This window comes from Quercus lobata, chromosome 11 (genome assembly GCF_001633185.2).
Source record: "Quercus lobata isolate SW786 chromosome 11, ValleyOak3.0 Primary Assembly, whole genome shotgun sequence".
Lineage (NCBI taxonomy): Eukaryota > Viridiplantae > Streptophyta > Magnoliopsida > Fagales > Fagaceae > Quercus > Quercus lobata.
Genome location: NC_044914.1, coordinates 42,362,380 through 42,383,556, shown reverse-complemented (window position 1 = coordinate 42,383,556; position 21,177 = coordinate 42,362,380). Strand labels below are relative to the sequence as shown.

Below are 21,177 nucleotides of genomic sequence, written 5' to 3'. Positions count from 1 at the left end.
GGGAGAACAGGCCAATTCATGATGCACCCTTCGCCCATGATGCAACAAGTGACTCTAATAAAAACAAAGAAGTCAAGAGGCCTTGGTGTTGCATGAAGCTCCACCAATGCACTAAAGTATAAGGAATACACCATCATCTAGCAGAGATGGTGTGGAATAACTCCAAAAATGTTGTAACAAACTTTATAATGTAACCATAACAAGTGAAAACTTCACACTTGTAATTTGTAAAGGAAATGTTTTGAGGGTTAGAGAGCCCTACACTAGTATCAATTTTCATTGTTCTTCTCAAGTAACATATACAGTGACTTGAAGTAGAGTTTCTCTACTTCAGACCATGGTTTTTTCACCTCACTTACTGAGGCAAAGGGGTTTTACGCATAAATCAACATACCTTTTATGTTTCTTACTTATCTTGCCATCATGCCATTACCCTAGCCCTATTGATCCTTTTTTATGGCATCATATGTATGGGTAGTTTCACTAATCTAAAGACCTAGTTCCTAATAAACTCTCTCTAAACTAAACTATATAGCATGTACAAGGGATGAAACAATTAAGATTCATACCGCTATTGATTTTCCAAAAAAAAAAAATATGAGAACTTTTTTTTTTGAGAAACAAATTATGAGAACTAAATCTAGAGAATATAACATTTTAAAGGGTGTAACACATTAAATCCTTAATGTCTAAACCATAAAAAATTAAACCTTATAATTTCAAAGGTAACAAAATAGAACCAAAGATTCCAAAAATCAACAAATTAAACATTCCCTATATTAAGAAATCATAATCACAATGAAATTTAATTTATTATTTTAAAATTATAAGATTTAATTTGTTATCTTTTCAATTTCCAATCACTTTCATTGCCATATCAGTTTGTAACTTTCATGCAATAAAATCTATAGGATTCACTTACATCCAATTTGACTCATTAATTTAACAAATTTAACTCCAACTCATTTTCTTTTAATATAAAGCTACCACATCACCCATTAGTTTAACAAACTGTTGAGATTAAAAACAAAGCCACTAATTATTACTTTAAAAAAAAAAATTCACTTCTATGAAAAATATAAATTATTATAAAAAATATCCAGTTACTTTTTCTATACAAAAATGTGTAAACATATTTTCTAAGGTCATTCGCTTTTTTTTTTTTAGATATTTTCTAAAAGTTTATAAAACAGAAATAAATAAATAAATAAATGTTTTTGCAAAAAGTAATAAATAAATAAAGGGCGGTTGAAAAACCCTTCTTCCAAAACCCTATTCTCTCTCCAAAATTTCAAACCAAAACCTCAGTGCTTAAACCCTCAACGGAAAAAAAAAAAAAAATCGCCACCATTCAGAGGAGGGGAGAGGAGAGGCTAGGCGAGGCGAGGAAGAGCGATTTACCGACAGCCACCAGGAAGGTGGAGGCGGAGCTCCGTCGCGATGAGTTACACAGAGACTCAGTTGGGGCGATCGACGGTGGGAAATTTGCCAGGTATCAAGAAATTTTTTTTTTCTGCCTTAAAAGAATATATATGAAAAAGAAAAGGGTTTTTGTTATTGGGTTTTTTATGAAATGGCATCAATTTGCTTTATTTTTCAATTGCAGTTGTTGTAGATGATGATGGTGATGGTGGTGGTGAGGTTAAAGGAGGGGAAGTTCCAAGGTTTGAATTTAGAGTGACCCATGAAGCTAAACTTAAAGAACTATTGCATAAGATTAGTTCTCTTGAAATTAAGTTATGCTCTGATGGTGTAAAAGAGTTCATTAGGTTGCTAAAGGGTAATACTGGAGGTGAATTGCTTCATTTATATGTACGGAGTTCGCGTAATTGCTTGGAGCTTCTAGATGCTTGGAAGCTTCGACGAGGGAAGCCTGGATTGTCCTATATAATTAAACTGATTTCTGCTATCCTTGGTCATCCCGATGGGGTGTATGATCCCAAGGATGGGGAGAGAATAGCTATTAGTAAGGTTCTCAACAAGTTTGCAAGATTGCTTGTTGAAGAATACATGGTAGAACTTCAGAAGGAACTAGATGGTAAAGAGGTGAAGTGCCAAAATGCAGCACTTTTGCTACTGGCTTCAATTGTTAGGCGTCAGTCAGGATTGGCTTCTGAGGTGGCAAAGAAATTTGATTTTAAATCTAAGACATTTTGCAGGCTAGCAGAATATAAAAAGAACCAAAAGGAGAAGAGGGTGATAAAGCATTCGACGAGGAAGGCATTTGTTGGCTTTGCAATGTCGTTTTTGGAGGTGGGGCGGCCAGGATTGTTGAGGTGGGTGCTGCAGCAGAAGGAAATGTATTCTGGTGTCCTTCGTGGGCTTGGGAATGATGATGATGAAACTATTATTTATGTTTTGTCTACATTACGGGATAGGGTTCTTGTGGAAGAGTCCTTGGTGCCCCCAGGTCTTCGAAGTGTTCTCTTTGGGAGTGTTACTTTGGAACAGTTGGTTAGCATTTCTGGAAGAGGGAATGATGAGTCTGCTGCAGAGTTGGCATACCATACACTGGTCCTCGTTTGCACTGATCCTTGTAATGGTTTGATGCCAGATTTGAAAAGAAGCCCAAGTCCACTGAGGGGTAATCCGAAGCGACTTGTTGGACTCATGAAGAGGCTAAAAGCAACTGAGGTTAGCTATCACAGAGACTTGCTTTTGGCTATTGTTAGTGGGAGTCCCTTTTTTGGTTCAGCCTACATGGAGGAGTTCCCCTACAACCTGGAAGATTTTTCATCATCAACCTGGTCAGTTTTCTTCAAACCACTGCATGTTCAATATGTTCTTTGTTTATTAGTTCCTTTATATTTGCATATTTGCATGGTGACTGAAGCTTTTGCAGGTTTGCTACAATTTCTCTTGCAGCAAACTTGGTTTCCTCAGTGGGCACTGGTGGTCCCTTTGGTTTCCTCGATTCTCTGTCTCATGATCCCCCTTTGTTTGATAGCGAGGATGTGCAGAGTATCATGAAATGTGTGTGTCCTCGTCTGTTCAGCCGGTCAGTAGTTAACAAGGGGTTGCTTCACTCTGATTTTCTTGTGAAGCATGGAACTCTAAGGCTTCTTTTGGAGGCATTGAAATTGCTGGACTCCTTCATCAGTGCTTTGAATCATAGTTCTTATTCGAGTGATCAAATGATGCAGGGTTGGGCATCTCTCAAGCAAGAAATTCAGAATGAAGTCCGAACTTTGCTCCCTGATCCCCAAGTTTTACTGACCCTTCTTTCTTCTTTGACTCGCCACCCCAAGACTCGTGAATCAAGTTTAAAGAGAACAGCAGATTTTGAAAAATTTCCTGAACGTAGCAACAATAATATAAAAAAGTTGAAATTGAATGATGAGAACAAGGACATGGATATTGTTGTAAGTGGCATAAATTCTGATACTGACTTTGTTCCGCTTGGAGACACTAAAAGAGATGTTGGTTCACCTCTAATAGATGAGACTGACAATGGCAAGGATCTTATCAGTGTTATTGCAGAAATTTGGGGTTTAGACGAATGCTCTGAGCCTTTTATCACACCAAAGGGTGTAGAGATGTTCTTTCAATCTAAACTATTTGATACTCTTAAGATTTATATTGTAAGTTCAATTTCTCTGAATCTTGTTGTCTTTTGCTTAAACAAGAAAGAAAACTTTTTGGTGGTTGTTTATTTGATTCAATGTAGTTATTACCTTTTGATTGTTGACGTTATGTCTTCTTTACGTAGTTTAGCCTCTGAAGTGATTTGCTAGCTTATCTGTTAGGAACACTTCTTTGAAAAAATAAAATATAAAAATTATTATTTACTTTTTTCAATTTATTGTCATCTTAACTTTATTTTTCTTTAGAAGAGATTAAACCTCACCTTGCAGCACTAGATGAATATCCTGTATTAGCTCTCTATATCATTCATGAGCAGCCCAGCAGAAAAATAAATGGGTGTTGGGGAATTCATCAAGGGCTGAAATTACTTAGTTTAAATTATTCTGTTAATTAGAAAACTCTATTCTCTAATTATCTCTGACAATGGTTTTTAATTCTTTTTTGCAGCGGGCAGTGCCTACTGTGTTGGAAGGTTCATTTGAGTTCTTCATAAATCTCCTCAGCAATCCTTTAGGCATACCAACCAATCTACAGTGTTGTCTCTTGTCTTTGCTAATAGAATACATTGGATTCTCTTCAAGCAGTGGTATTCCCACTAGAACCCCTCCATTGATGTACAAGCATCTACAGCCACTTATTAACTTGTTAATTTTTTCACCAATCAGTGATGTTAAGAATCTATCATATAGTCTAGCACGAGCTGCTATGTTTAGTACTGGTGCATTTGACAGAAACATAGATGAAATTGGAGCATGGTTACTATTTTTACCAGGGTATGACATGGGAAAATCTTCTGTTGAGGTCCAAGAATTGGATATGTTGCAGAGCCTGTCTCCAGTTGTTATCTCATTTTTATGTGATGCCATATCAACTATTGGGAATAATTTATTCAAGTATTGGGAATTTGTTAAGCATAATGCATTCCATTCGAAAGGTGCTAAAGGTAATTGATGCTTCCTATATATTTTATGCTTATTCTGTGAAACTAAGAAAAATTTCTACCTAATCTAGGTTTGAACTTGATATTATATTAATTTGCTCATTTCAAGAACCTCCAACTTTTATATGGCATGATGAGAATTATCTTTGGAAATTTTTGGTGGTGAGTGACCATTGAGCTCTTGCTCAATTGACACGTCCTCCCCTTTTAAGTGCTAGGTGGAGGTTGAGGTCATGGGTTCTAGACCCATTGTGTGCGTGGGTAACTTATCAATAAATTAAAAAAACCTTTTGGTGGTTAGTGGTTCTCGTAATCATGTAGAATTTTTACTACATAGTAAAGGTTTGACCTTGATATTATATTTATCTGTTGATTAGTTGAGTGATTCTAAATTCTAATTAGGTATGAACGAATATGCTGCTTCCTTGGTTTAATTTAATACAAAAGTAGTCATCTATCATTCACTCAAACCATATGGTAAGAAATTAGAGGCTTAAGGATGTAATTATCTTTAGGCTAATCATAATGTGACATACCGATTCAAAAAATAAATTAGGCTAATCATAATGTGACATGAGATCTTTCAACAGTTGTGTTGAGAGATCTATCCTTAGTCATTGAATTGCTGTGTAATTTTTTCTTTTGCTGGATTCTTTACTAGTCATCAAATTGCTGGGCCGTTCTATCCTTTCTCTATGCCTGGAAAAAAGAAAAGAAGTATATTTTTATCATTAATTCAAGTGCTTCCTATCTTTTTGCTAGTGATGGCTATTTTTTCATTTTTTCCCTTTTTTTTCTGGCAGATGTATCACCTACTTTCAGCCCTCTTGTAATATGTGTCTTGCAGAAATGTCTAAGGTTGCTAGCTTCTGAATCTGGAAGCTTTACATTGCCTGAGAAGTCAATCATATCATTATATGTATGCAGTACACTAAAATATCTAATGCAAACTCAGGTAAATATCTCATGTTTCAGCTTCATTACTGCTTGCAGTTTCTAGACAATCTAATCTATGGACTGCATTTGATAGGTAGATGCTGGGTTGCTATCTGCTTTGGTTGAATCAGTCTTGTCTGAGAGACTTGGTGACCGTTCTGTAGTAGATGATTCTGGGGATTCCTTCTGTGAGTGGAGGCCGTTAAATAACTTACTGCTTTTTTCACGGAGCATTTCACATCAACAAACTTCATGCATTTTTTCTACTGATAGAAAAGCTAGTCCTATTGATAGTTCTTTTGCAAGTACACTTGATGATGTTAAACAACTTTTAAGGGCTGGGGATAGTGGCAATGTATCTGGCATAACCAAGGCATTTTCTTCCTCAATTATTTGCACATCACCTGATGAGATATTGAAAAATTTTCCGTCAGTTATGACTATTTCACACAACCTTCTTGGAGTACCTATGTCAATCTTATCATCAGTATTCTTTCTTGAACAAAGTCTTCTTACCAGCATTTCTAAGTTATGGCCCGACGTGTTCTTCCCTGGTCTGGAAACAACTCTTTCTATTGTTCATTGTGAAGTCAAAGGAGATGATGCCAGTGCAGTTTCTTGTCATTCTTTGGATTCTCAGGAAATTATTTACAATGGAGATCTTGATGCAAGTGAATCTGCTGCTGCAGCATTTAGTTTATTTTTGAAGCAGGCACCTTTCCATGTGCTATTTCCTGCAATTATGAACATCAGTGGTCCCTACTTGCTGGAGCCCTTGAAGATACAAGACATGCTTCTGGCTAAACTATCTGACTCAATAACAGATTGCCACGGAACTACTTATCTGCGGTTGGTGCTATTCTGGATCCATCAAATACAATCATCTTATAGAATTAAACCATTAGTTGAACTCCAACAACTTGCAGAGATTTGCTTTAATCTTGTAAAGCACTTGTTAGCTCAACTATTGGTTTTGAAATCTGATTCTGCTTGTTCCAGAAAATCTGGGGTTCCTTTCTCAGGACCAGATATTCAAGAAGTGGTTCAATCCATCTTCTGTCATCCTGCAGTGGTAGCATCATTATCCTGTCCTTTGGATTGTAAAGAAGAGTTAGCATTTGAAGATGTGGTGGGCACTTTGGATATGTTGATTAGTTTATCCAGGCAGAGGGTTCATATGTTGGATCTTCATCTCTTGAATATATTAACAACAACTTCTGAGTACTTGTTGACCTTATGCAATGTCCAAAACTCTGTACCCAAAGATAATAAAAGTTCTTATAAGCAACTTGTGGGGGCCTTTAATGCCCTGGTACAGAGGCTATTTCTGGAAGCCAGGGAAAAGTTTGATCTGTGCATTTGTACTAAAGACATGATGCCCATCCTTCCGACCTTTTATGCTTTACATGCTCTCCTACGGTTTATATCCCCCTTTGAACTTCTTGAATTAGTGCAATGGATGTTTAATAGGGTTGGCATGGATGAATTGATAGTTTGCAAAACATCAAAGATATCTGCTCCCTCTATTGGATTTTGTATTGCTGCTGGTGCTTTCAAAACTCTGTCTGGTTATTCAGAGCAGCGGGTTACAAAGGGAGTACCATACAATTTGTTATGGGAAATAGAAGAAGAGAATATCAACATCAGCATAGTTGAGGAGATCTATTTTAAAGTAGTTACGTTTGCCTTGCATTTTGAACCAGAATTTGCAGATACATGCTTGCTGGAGGCTGTTAATGTTGGTTACAGACAGAAATATATGCAACAGCATAGTATTCATCCATTAAGTTTGCTAATGTCAAGGGTTATAATGATTACTCCTGTGGAAGTGCTTTCTCATTGCATTTACAAGACAAGCAAGACGAAAGCTAAATTATTGTTCCTTCTTATTGAGACAAGCTCCATACATTTGTCAACCTTTGGGCACTTATTTTTGGGTATTCTGAACAAAGATTTGCCTCACCAGGGCAATTTGATGCAAGAAAATTGTGGCCATGCTCTTTCAGATGAGGACTTTATGATGCTTCTGCCTGCTGCTTTGTCTTACCTGAACTCAATTGTTATAAAATTTGAAAAGCAACACCATAGTCATTTTGGAAGCATACCTTCTTTATATTCAAGGATTCTTTTAAATGGTTTCCTTCACTGGAAGAGTTTTGTCTCTAGAGATATATTTGAGGAAGAATATGGCGAGCTTTTGCCATCATCTACCCCAGAATTTGTCAGATTTGTTGATGGTAGTCTCTTAGGAAAATCTATTCATATGTTGCGGTATCACTTAGCCTTCAGTGGAGTTCCAATGAAATTGAAGAAGCGATTGAAACTATTTGATAAAATTTTCCAACAATCTACTTCACACAATGATCTGCTAGATTGTGATGTTGGTGAGATGGATTCTCATTCACTTAATCAGTCATTAAACCATATAAATAGAGTTGTTGCAAAGATATCTTTTGGTAAGATTTTATTATATCTGGAAAATAGTCAGATTCATTCTAAGCGAAAGGAAGCAGATGGCAACTTGAAGGAAGTTCCTTTGGAAATGGTATCAAATTTAGACTCATCAAGAATGCAGTTTATAAACAATCTGGTCAGTATTTGGCATTTGGTGATTAAGAAATTTCCTTTAGTCACCAATAGTTCTGCAAAGGGAAAGAGCATAGACAGTTCTACCCTGTACAAATACTTGGAAGTCTTCATATTGAATTGTATTTTTGAAATAACCACAGAATTGCATGATGGTCTAGTCCAATTGCAATGTGTTCCCTTCCTGGAGCAATTGATGAGATCAGCTCTTTTATATAGGTTTGAGGACCCCACAACTCTGACAGCACTCCGAGGTATCCTAAAGTCGCTGTCTGATGGAAAATTTTCACGTGCTCTATATCTTCAGCTGCTGCTTGCCCACTCTCAATTTGCCCGTACTATTCATTCAGTCTCCAAAGCATCTGGTTGTTCTCCTATTGGTGCATTTTTAAGGCCCATGTCCAGCATTCTGAGATCACTTGTTATCCCTTCTAGGAAACAAGATGCATTTAGTGGCAAGCAAGATTCAGAAACAACTGAACCGTACACAAAGCAGTTGGAAGTTATTAAATTATTCCACACACTCTTTCCAGTCAAGGCTCTTCAACGTGGTTTTGATTCTGAAAAAGATTTTGGCATAAATTTAAAAGAGTTGCATTTGCTACTTCTGTCTTCTTATGGTGCAACACTCAGTGAAGTTGACTTGGAGATATACAATTTAATGCTTGAAATTGAGTCTATAAATAGATCAGACTCTGTGAATAGTGCTGACATGGATTACCTATGGGGAAGTGCCGCTTTAAAAGTTAAAAAAGAACGGGCTCTTGAGCAGGATATATCTTTGGATATCATGACAGATGCTGAAGCAGTTGAAGAACATCGGAAAAGTCAATTTAGAGAAAACCTTTTGATTGACCCAAAAATATGTGCATCAACAGTGCTGTATTTTCCTTATGATGCTACTGCAAGTGATGAACCCTTATCCTGGAACAAGGTTCAACCATTATCTTGCACTAATCCCATTGTGGTTAAGCTTTTGGGTGATCTGGGTTTTTACTCTCAGTTTATTGTTGTCTCTAATGTGATTCTCAAGATTATTAACTAATATCATCTTTGAACTTTGTGCAGGCATGTTCTCCTATTGTTGAAAATGTAGAACGCTATGATCCTGTCTTTATCTTGCATTTTTCAATTCATAGTCTGTCGTTGGGCTATATTGAACCTTTGGAGTTTGCTGGTTTAGGCTTGCTTGCAGTTGCATTTGTTAGTCTTTCTTCATCAGATGAGAGGATAAGAAAATTGGGTTATGAGGCTCTTGCGATATTTAAGCATGCGATGGAGGTTGTGTTCTGTATAATTGCATGTTTCTAGCACATGATTTATGTTCATATTCATTGCATGCAGCAGAATAGTCTCTTACTTCTTTCCCTTCTCCAATTTATAGTTCCTTGAGCTTGTGTATATGCATGTGTCCATGTTGTCAAAGTTTTTAAAGCAATTTTCATATGGCCTTTTTCATGACCTTGAAAAGCAAACCTTTATATAGGGCAAACATAAGCAAACCTTGACAGCTTAATTTTGTGTCAGTGTGAAACATTGGAACAACACCACGCTTGCCCGTCTGCCCCCAACCCCCTAGGTGAAATACAAAAGACAGTTGTAAATATGAAATTAAGTAGTTAAACTTGGTTTTGATGTTAATCAATGTTCAAAAGTGTTTTTATGTTTAATTTGTTTAAAATTGGCATTCTCCTCTGGATTTAGGATGGTTATTCTTGATTAGCTGCTGTGCAGTAGATGAAATTCAAAAGTTCTGGAATATTTTGTAATGGCATGCTTATTTGGAATTCAGGTTCTAGAGCTTTATTTACATAGATAATAGATGCGCAGCAGGATTTTTGAATTTTTTATTTGCTAGGCTTACTTCACATTGGCCGATTATATTTCATCCTCCCTTCTGTGCTGGTTTGTAATTTTCCTTTCTGTATTAAGCATTTGTAATGTTAATTTTTAATAAAAGTTCAAACTATTATGTGCAGAAGTGCCAAAAGAGGAAGGATCTAATGCAACTTAGGCTTCTGTTGACTTATGTGCAAAATGGTATAGAAGAGCCATGGCAGAAAATCCCTTCTGTTATTGCTCTTTTTGCTGCAGAAACATCTTTGATATTGTTAGATCCTTCGCATGACCATTATGCAACCATAAGAAAGCTTTTGATGCAGTCTTCTAGGGTAAATCTGAAGGTAAATGTATGATGACTCAAACAAATGTAATGGTTTAAATTGTTTAATTTATAAATTTGTATAAGTTAGATTATATATAGATTATATTGCTTTCTTCTGTCTTATGCTACTTCCTTTTTTTTTTTTTTGGTTAATGATATATATATATATATATTTTGTAAATACGTGTGCAGGGTATACCATTGTTTAACAATTGTTTCTGGAGTAGCTCTGTGAATTTCAGAGCAGAAAGGTTGTGGATACTTCGCTTGCTATATGTAGGGCTGAATTTGGACATTGATGCTCAAATATATACGAGGAACTCCATTTTTGAGACTCTATTAAGTTTTTATGTCTCTCCTCTTTCGGATACAGATTCAAAGGAACTGATTCTTCAGGTAATTTCCAATCTTGTTGTGACTTGACTTCTGTTGATTTTGTGTAATTTGTTTGAAATGCTAGAAAAACTGCTTTCTTTTTGCTAATCAACTTTTTAGTCCCCATGAATAAAATGATGTTTCTTCCAAATATTTTGGAATTATATATATATATATATATATATTTCCTATGGGCATGTTGGATTCAGACCAGCATACAGAGACACGTGGAGTTAATATTTGAAATTAGTTCAAGATGTGAAATAAGACTTTGAAATGATATTTCTGAGGAAAGGTTTATTCAAAGAGTGGTTACATATATTGTATATATATTTTGGGAGTATTTATGTGGCCATTTTTTGAGTTCTTTCTGCTTGTCTTTAGAAGAATTCTTCCAGAATACCTTGTCTTCCTAAGTTTAGTTTGCTTATTTAATGTCTTTCTATTTTTATGTTTACTTCATCATGATTTTCTTTCCATATGTGTGTTACTTTCTCTAGCAGCTAGCTATTTTTAATTTCTTGTGCAGTTTTGTGCCCTTAGATTTTCAAGGATGGTCTTATTTGCTGTGTCATTTCTAGAGGTTGGTGGCTGGAGTAACCAATCAGACCATTAGTCTTTGGTATTGGCTAGTTTTTAAGAATTAAGCCAATTGGTAAAATTTAACCCAAAATTATGCCAAAAAAAGAAAAGAAAAAAGAAACGTGTTGACTTAAGAATTCTCAGCAGGATGGTTTGATATCATATGATATATAACTCTGTGGAAGAAGAAAACAACTGCACAAATCAATTACACTAGTTGGACTGTCTTATATTTATTGTTGCTTTTGATTTTGTTTCTGAAATATTGTCAAATATTTTGATATTTGTTTGTTTCTAATCCTAAAATTAACATAAAGTAGACCTAAAATAGTTAATTGTCACTTCCCCACAATATCCTCTCCTAGTTTTTGAAGAACTACGTATACTGTGTCCATATCTTTATCATACTTGTGTTCCATGTTTTGTGTTGGTGCTTCTAGATGGAATGACTAAATGCATTTCATTAAACTGATCAAATACATGGGACAAAGGCTTTGTTGAGGAAAATCTCATGCTCTCTGTTTGTTTCTGAATTGTTTAGTTGGTAGTCTCAGCTTAAAGTTTTGATGCATAACTGAGGCAGTTACAAAGAATTGGGTATGAGTTTTGGCTGTTACATTGTTTTTAAACCATTCTGAACAAAGAACCAGACAGAGTGATTTCTAGTTTTGTGGTTGGATCAGAGTTTGATCAATGGTTGTATCATCTCATAAATGATAATAAAAAAAAAATAGATATATGTTTCTCAATTTATTAGTTTGTGAGTCCAAATATTTTTAGAGATTCTTTTCCATTTTGAACTGAGGAGAGGGATTTATAAAGACTTTTTAGTCATTATTATGTAAATTACCAGTATGGGACTTTTATACCTTAAGAATGAAAGGTAAAGAGAAGAGGGCTCATTTATCTTTGAAAACATCCTCAATATCTTTTATTGTTTCAATGTAGGACATGTTGTTTTGTAATAGAAACTTAATGTAAGTCTCACGTTGGAAAATGAAAGGGGATGCTATACTTCTTCTATAAACACCACACTTCATTAGGAATTCTAGACACTAAATGACGGGCTAGCTTTTGTGTGGGTCTAATATTCTTTGGTTCAATGTTGAATTTGTTACATGATCCATTTATTCCCAATGAAATAAGTAATGCTGTAAGCATACTTTAAAAAAATAATAATAATAAGGAATGGTCAAAAAGTTTTATGGTAAGTTATAAAAAAAATAGAGAAAAAAAAGAAAAGAAAAGGAAATTGAACCTCCTATATACTGATTTTGACTGGTTTTTGAATATTTTCGGTTTTAGGGTCTAGTTTTTAAAATAATGTGTCACCTTGGAATTTTACAATTGACAATGTACATACATAGCAAACGTTTTGTTGAGGCATTATTTTTAAATCTTGTGCTGTAGTTTGCAAACCTGATCTAAAACACTGTTGCTCTGACCTTGCTTTTTTATCTTTATTTACACTGCAGGTAGTGAAGAAATCGGTCAAATTGCATAAGACGGCTCGTTATCTAGTTGAACGCTGTGGTCTGTTTTCATGGTTGTCGTCTATTATCTCATTCTCTAGTGGAAGGCTCTTTGAAGATGAAAAAGGTTTTTCCTTAAAGCAATTGCTTGTGGTATTAGAGGTAATTTGCTAATTTCCTCTTGGCTCAAGAGCTTTTAACTTATGTTTTTTGTCATCCTTTATTCTGTATAAATATTTTATTTTTTGAAAATTACTAATTCTTCTTAAAGGTTAAGTTGTTAGGATATCATAAATTTAACCATTTAACTACTCTAATAATTCCCCTCATGCATGGGTCCAAACTCCCCCTTAACAAGTGGGGCCTAACACATGGGATTTATAACTTTTTAAATAGGAGGTATAATGGAGACAAGGTTCAAACTCAAGACCACCTAATCCGATTCTATGATAAATTACTGATTGTCTCAGAAGCTTAAGCTATTAGGGAATGATGAATTTAATCATTTAATAATTATTCTAGCATTTTGTAATGGTGGTATCTTGTCCACCCCCTTCTTTTTGTTGTCAGCTAGAAGGGTTTTTTTAATAATTATTTTCTTTCCCTTTTGTTTTTGGGGGGTGGGGGGGAAGGGGTTGCTTAAGTTATTATATAAAAAACATAATTTGTGTTCTTCAGCTTAATGGTGCAGTTACCATTTTAGTAAAGAGACCACTAGTAGTTTATATTGGAATAATTCAGGTCTGGTAAGGAATCTTCAAGACTTGTTGAAAAGAACGGTTTGATTTGGATTTGCATTATCCAAAAACTGAGATTCTCCCTTTGTATTTTTCTCTCTGCCTTATGTTTTTCTGCATAAGGTAGTTTTCTTCAATATATATCTTTTTTATTTATCAAAAAAAAAAAAAAAACTGAGATTCTAGTGTTGTGATTACCCTATGTCAACAAAGTAGGTACTAGTATATGCTTCAGAGATGCTCAACACTCTTTCACTAGAAAAAAAGACTTATGAAGTCCAAGTCAGTGCTACAGTAACTCTGTTTCCTAAAGCATAGTTCACAATTAGGCCTGACATTAAAGTGTACAATTTTTTTTTTTTTGTTAGCTGGTATCTTCATGTATTTTTTGTAGCTTTTCTAACTTTCCAATCTGCTCTTAAACATTTACCACTTCTATATGCGAGTTTAATGTTGGAAAATAGTGTCATACCAAAATTTAATTCATAGTACCACAACTGCAGGATTTCATTTGTTCTATATCGTGAATTAAGATGCTTGTCTTATTAGTTCCTATTCCCCTTACCTTAGACACCTAGTCTGGTTTCTCTTTCTTTGATATACATGTAATACTAGTGGGTCGTGCTCTCTTTTGATATAGACTAGTTAGTTGTTCTACATCACTGAATAAAGATCTTTTTCCAATTAAACTTTGTTCTGCTTTTAAAAGGTCATATATGTTCATATTCCTTTGGGAAGTTTATGTTTTGTATTATAAGATCATAGCTACAATAACTTTCCTGAATCCATATAGATATTCCTTGTGACAAATATATGCAGCAACATAGTGTTCATCCACTAAATTTGATAATGTCGAGGGTTATAATGATTGCTCCTGAGGAAATCCTTTCTCATTGCATTTACCGGACAAGTAGGAGGACAGCTAAAATATAGTTTCTTCTTACTGAGACAATCTCCCTAGATTTGTAAATCTTTGGCCACTTTTGGCTATTCTGATAAAATGGATTAATATTACAGGTTGAGCTTTTTAGAAAAGATATCTTGGTCTGAATGCTATAGACTGGTGAGGATCTATGTTTATAACCTCAAATTAAATAGCTGGGACAAAGTTGAGCTGAGTTTGATTGTTTCTGTACACCTTTCTTACACACGCACACATCAGTGCAAATAATATGTTCTCATTTATTTCATGCTCTTGCAATTTAACTTAGAAATCCTGTCTAATAAGCTAGTAGTTAACAGATATTGTATGTGATATTGCATAATATGTCAAGTAGCCTACGAAATTTAATAACTATCTCTGCTGTAACCTGTAGAAACAGGTTTCTCGTGAAGTTCCAAGGGTGACAACTTGAACTTTGTCTAACTCTGTTAATTTTATTTTATTATCATTATCATAACCATAAATTTGATCATTTCTGTTAATGTGTTTATATATGATTGTTTTACAAAATAATTGCATATCCATCTCCACGCCATAATTCTATCTTAATAGCTCAATCAAACTACAATATTCCTGTTTATTTAAGCTTGTCTACAATCTGTGCTCTGTGAATGAATAAAATGTTAGTAGAAATTTTCAATAGTAGTCTTCTTTTTCCCATTCTATTGACTTTTTGTTTTGTTTGTAAATCAGGTTGCCAATGATGCTATTTCATCCCAAAACATTACTGAGTGGTTGCAGAAAGATGCCCTTGAGCAGCTCATGGAACTTTGTTCGCATCTGTACCAAGTGTTAATTGGTGGTTTGACATTCAAAAAGGGAAATGTTGCATTGGTTAATCTATTTTTGCAAATAACGATATCAACAGTGAAAATATCCCAGAAAAGGGAAATATACCAGCCACATTTTACTCTGTCAGTTGAGGGTTTATATCAAATATATCAGGCTGTTGGTGTATATAATTATGCGGGCTCTTACCCTTGTGCAGAGGTTGGGCTCAAAGCTATACTTATGGGTACACCTCCAGTTGATTTTTTCCACATGGTATCCGTCTCTCTCTCTCTGTGATATTTGGTATCTTCACATTGTCTCCCGAAATAGCTTAAAATTAAAATTTGAATTAAAGAGCAACAAGATCTAATGAGGTTCAAGTGATAACCCAATGGTAATGACATCTTTTGTTGAGTCCCATGTTTGTGGTTTGAACCCCACCTCTCCCTACCCACTCTCTACCTATCATTAAAAAAGCAATAGGATCTAGTGATGCTACAATTTCCCTAATTTATTTGTTTTCGGATACCTCATAGTGCGGTCCTGATCCTGGGCAGCCCTGATATATTTAGTATTAGGGGGCTGTCTTGCTGAGAGGTTGTAAGCATCTGGTGAGAGAGCAGTTGGAGAAAATGGATGTGAGGTTGTAGCTGATAGAAAGAGGAGAAAGGATCTTACATAGTTGCCAATGAGTTTTAGCTTAAATGACTCCCCTTTCCTTGTTCTGGTGGAAGCTGAGGTCATGGGTTCAAAACAATTGGGTGCATGTTTACCTCACCAATAAAAAAAATCTGGGAAAGTTTTTGTGATTGGGGAAATCATAAAGTATCCTATAGACTCTATTCATAAAGATTCATATTAGGGGAAGAACAAAAGATAGACTCATAGGAAGTTTATGCTAATAACTCTAGCCAAAAAAAAAAAAAAAAAATCAAGCTACGATTCATTCTTATTATCACTGGGACAGTAGAGCATACATGCTTTTATATAAACTCGTTTCATAGGGAAGCAATTTGTTGCAATATAATTGCTTAAAATCAACTCTAGTTTGTCTATGTGTGCTTTAAAGTGTGTTTGGATACCGCTTAGTTGCTGAAAATTGAAAACTAAAAACTAAAAACACTGTAGCAAAATAATTTTTAAATGTGTGAATAGTACTGTGAGATCCAAATTTATATTGAAATTTGTGTTTGATGATTTTTGTGAGTCTGTGAATAGTGTCGTGTCTGACCCAATTTTTTCAGCAAACGCACAAACAGCAGACTTCAAAACGCAATTCAAACAGAAGTTTAGTGTTTAAGAGGATTTGTAAATTTTGGATTTAAACCTTTAAGAAGAATAGTTAGGGTTCAAGAATGAATGAGTTCACTAGAACGATTTTTCTATTTAACTCTAGCTCAATTGGTACCTCCTTCTCTTTTAAGTGCTAGGTGGAGGCTGGGGTCATCAGTTCAAGACCCATCAGATGTATATGTAACTTAGCAGTAAAGGAGGGGGGGGGGGGTGGTACTCAAAACTAAATCTTTACTTCTCTTAGTAGAACTAGGACTCCTACTTTGGCTTGTAGACCAGAATCTAATTGAATTGAATCAAAGCCCAATCCACAAACTAAATAAGATTTTTTGATAAAAGAAAACCCAAGACCCACAACTATAGCCCATACCCAAAATTGCAAAATTACTAAAATACGCTTGACTTCAGAATATAACCAAATGAAATATAAAAATCTAATTGACTACAATGGACACTAATTCTTGGGCTTTGCCTTAACACTTCTAAATAGGATATTATTTTCCTAAACATGTTATGGTTGTGCCATCAAAAATACTTGATGATGAAGCAAATCCTATAAGTTATTTCTAAGCTCATTGCTTGTAAACTGCTTGCTCTCAAATGTTTCAAAGCTAAGTAATTCTACCATGCTGAAACATCTATTACTTGACATCCTACTTTTTGAAATTATTATTTTACCGAATCTCCAATGTAAGATGCTGGAAGCATCCAAATAGACTTTTAAAGCTGGCTGCACTTTTGCATTTGTCCCTTGTGTGGCTGGTTAACCTTAGGGAATCAATATTATGCTTTCCCTATATCTCCTGTGCATTCTTTGTTGGCTTTGGTTTTCAAAGTGAAAATTTTTTGCTCAGCCATCCTAGGGTCTATCTTCTTCCTCATACGGTCAAAAATGCTGCGTAGTTAGACTCGTGCATAAATGTCCCTTGTATATCAAACTCTTTGCTGACAGACTTGAGTAATATATTTAGGTGTTAAGTTGTTACAGTGATTCTTGTTCATTTCTCTTTTTAGTTCAGTTTTTTTTTTTTTTTTTTGGTGCCAAATCAATTTTTGCCTTTTAGTTTGACTATATATATTGAAATCTTGATTTGGTGTATTTTTCACAGAATAGAGAAAAGCTTTCTGGTTTTCTTATGTGGGCAATTTCCACTGCATTGAAATCAGACTCTGCACAAATGCTTCAGCTTCAAGAATCTCATTCGCATTTCACCATTTCTTCAGAGGAAGAGATCCATGAGGATTCTTTGATACCAAGACTTTTACGATGGCTAACTGCTGCTATTATTCTTGGGAAGCTTTCTTGGAAAAATACTGATGTTGATCCCAAGATTTCAAACCGATTTAAATCAGGAACTCTGCAATCTTTATTGGATCTTATTGAAAATGAACATGATGAAAGTGTCAAAAATAGATTTGGCTGTGAGGATTTATTGGCTGCTGTCATTTTCTACCTTCAACAGCTTCATGGCATTCATTGTCAAGTGCTCCCCTCAGTTATATCTGCACTGTGTCTTCTTTTCTCTGCCTCCGGTCCTGCAGGTAAGCTATTTTGATTAGTTGTCGGTTAGTTGTTTGGCATGTTGTGTTGAGTGCTGGAGTTGGGGATTTTGGACTTGGATTCTGGAAAGATTCAAATCTAGACTTTGAATAAGGTCTTGGGTATTCTACTTTAGGCACTATACTTCGCCAAGCAGGGAATCTTAGTAATTGGCGGGGAATGTTAAACTGATCCTAGAACATAGTTTCTGTGGAAACCAATGCAGGCATGTGGCTTGGTTGATCTGAATAGGGTGGTCATCCTCATAGACTTCTGACTGACATAATAAGTTGTGACAATAAATTTTGAGAGGCAGCCACTTGATTTGGGGATTGGGGTGGTGATTGAGGACATTTAACAATCAAAGGAGAGATTACAGTAGGTCAACATCAAGGATCAGCATTTAGCTCTTACTATTAATTTAGAAATTTGTCAGGAATGAACTCATGTAGCATGGTCTAAGTTTTCATTTTGGTCCTTAGACACCTGTTGGGCCCATTTGCCATTGAATGGGACTGTGGACTGTGGACTGTGGTCTAAGTTGCATGGTCTATTTTCTATGTTGACTTTGTTTTTGGTAGCAGTGGCATACCTTTGTTAGCTACTTTGGCATCAAGAGATTTAAGCATATGTTGACTATGGACTAGGAAGCACAGACATGGACACGGGTACGACATGGCCATTTTTGAAGTATTAGAATATGACACGGTGGGAATATGCATATTAATTAATTATTAAATATATTTTTAGATATTGTTAAGCATTTATTTTTCATATAATATTAAACATATATTAATTTAAGAGAAATATTGGATGATAAAGCGAATTCATGACTAGTAAATGATATTTAGAAATTAGAATACAAATCAAGAATAAGATTCAACAGAGTAAATAAAAGATAACTAGATAAGTGTTGAAGATTGAAACTAAAAATAAATAAAACATAAGTGTCCCTCCCATGTCCGTTGTATCCCGCAATGTTTCAAACAAAAACAAAAAAGGATGTGGCTAGTTCACGTGTGCAGAAGTGTCCCAAACATGTCCCGTGTCTGACACGGGTACGGCATTCTTAATGAAGTGTTCGAGCTTTCTAGTCTATATTAATATATATATATATATATATATATTTTTTTTTTTTATATTGATGTAAATAAAAAATTGAGAAATGTTGCCAATGAGCTCTAAGCTCAAATGACACATCTTCTTGTAAGAGTAAGGGTGAGATTGTGGGTTCAAGACTCACCTAGTATGTAACTTACCATTAAAAAAAAGGAGTTGAGAAATGTTGAAGATAGATGCTAAGAACCTTGTTTTTGTGAAGTGATTGGCCTTGAAGAGGGAAAATTGCATAGAATGTTGCTAATTAATGTGGGATAGATGAAGTGAAGAAATTCCTTTGGAGGGTTTCCAGGACTGATGGTGTATATGGTGCAAATTTGCTTGGCTGTTGAGAATCAGTGTGTTAATAGTATGGATATTTCGAGAATGTTACAAGGGATTCTTGACAAAACAAGAAAGTTCTAACCCTATATATGTGTTTGAGGACAAAGAAGAGGGAGTAATAGATAGTTTTGTTGTGTCAAATATATCTTTTTGTTTTGCACTTCCAAGGATGAGGACAGTAAATTGAATTTGAATCTGTGAGGTGAGTGAATAATAGATGATCTAATTCTAGTAACTGCCAATGTTTTTTAAGTTCCTAGGTCTAGCCAAACCCTTATAGCTGGGATGAGAATAAGATGAGTTATTATAAAATGTCTACTACACTGACATATACATAAAATCCAGTATTACTTAATCTCTTAGTGTGGCTTAACAGGCTTGGTAATTATTAAGGTTGGTGTCCATGTCCACTGAAGTTATAGGCTTTGACGTTCTCTTCCAAAAGCAAATGATAAAATTGATGTAATTAAATGTTATATACGCAAATATTTTTATGAATAAATATTTATTTATTTTTCATTTTGTGAAAATATAAATTTGCTGACTTTCTTAATATTATATTTTTGTAGAATCCATATCAGATATCTTCCAAGGTCATAAGACCCTGGTGGCGTCTCTGTGTTTGAAGATACATTGCCCTGCTGAAGCTAATCCTGCCTGGATATGGTAATACATTATCTCTTCTAGCTTTTCTTTTTCCCTGCTCTTTGAACAAGATGTGGATTGTGGAATGAAGGGTATTTGATAATTAATTTGGAAGTAAACATGGTATTTACTTATAAAGGAATAAACATGGTATTTAACTGATGCTTGTTAACCTGTATGATCCAAAGTGATTATCCTGTTTAAATGATTTCTTTCTGATTCAAGTTCATAGATCTGTTTGTTGCTGACTTTGCTATGTTTGTGATAATTCTTAAAAGAAAGATAATCCGATATTGGGCATCTTTGACATTTTATATAGTTTCATCAGTGATAAATTAAAAAAGCTTTGTCTAACTAGCAAAAGGTTGAAGGCTAGTAATAGAACTTACAATTTTAGCTCATGATTTTTTGAAATCTTTATTAGCTTTGTTTTTGTAAGCCATGCTCCTTAATCTCTTGCTTGTTGGCTGTTTTTGCATTACAGCAATGCTATTAAATTTTCTTATCAAGGCTGGGGACTCTGTAATATGTATGCTCTATTACTTTATCTAACTATTCTGACCTAGCATGTTCTTTGTACAGGTCCTTTTACGAGCAGTGGAAGGAACCTGCATTGGAACTCACCGATTTACAGAAGATGGATGAACTTCATGCTTGTCAAACTCTTTTAGTAATTTTTGCAAATGGACTTAGAAGGAAACCATTAGATTTGCAGGTTTTATCACCTCTAGATGTGGAGAGATCTGGTGTATATGAATGGGAAAAAAGCATTATTAGTGCTAGCAGTGTTTAGATTATATTATGAACTCCAAGATTGATTAGTAAAATTCGAGATTTTGAAATGACATTGTGTCTGGAAAGGCAGTTTGTAGCATATACTGAGTGTACTTGAAACCCATGATTTTTGAGAAAATTGTATATATTGAAACAATAAAAATACATGACTAGGCAGATGACGGCTGTAATTTAATGAAGGCGGGTTTGAAACATCATGTTGCAGCCATTGTAGGAGAAATACAGATATGTCAATGTAGCCATCATTCAAGGATGTCATGGCAACAAAGTTGTATTCAAATGGCAATGTTAGTTAAGACTAGAATTTGTTGTAATTCTTATTATTGGTCATTTAATGGCTAAGTCTTCATATCTCTTTAAGCTCTCTTTC

The 21,177-nt window shown here is 34.9% G+C and overlaps 1 protein-coding gene across 1 annotated transcript; it reads left to right on the top strand.

The window, feature by feature from the left end:
* The first annotated feature begins 1,263 nt into the window (after positions 1–1,263).
* LOC115969475 lies at positions 1,264–21,177 on the top strand. The gene is made up of 14 exons (XM_031089136.1): positions 1,264–1,492; positions 1,607–2,747; positions 2,843–3,581; positions 4,033–4,528; positions 5,329–5,480; positions 5,556–8,981; positions 9,116–9,328; positions 10,027–10,230; positions 10,404–10,607; positions 12,644–12,802; positions 15,014–15,364; positions 17,494–17,926; positions 19,937–20,033; positions 20,595–21,177. The coding sequence occupies exons 1-14, from the start codon at positions 1,441–1,443 to the stop codon at positions 20,803–20,805; spliced, it is 7,878 nt and encodes a 2,625-aa protein (XP_030944996.1). The 5' UTR covers positions 1,264–1,440; the 3' UTR covers positions 20,806–21,177.

Bases quoted from the DNA above. Each gene is read 5' to 3' on its own strand.
- LOC115969475 (XM_031089136.1), top strand. From the start codon at position 1,441: ATGAGTTACACAGAGACTCAGTTGGGGCGATCGACGGTGGGAAATTTG. The intron at 3,582-4,032 runs GTAAGTTCAATT...TCTTTTTTGCAG, and splicing joins ATACTCTTAAGATTTATATT to CGGGCAGTGCCTACTGTGTT. The intron at 12,803-15,013 runs GTAATTTGCTAA...TTTGTAAATCAG, and splicing joins AATTGCTTGTGGTATTAGAG to GTTGCCAATGATGCTATTTC.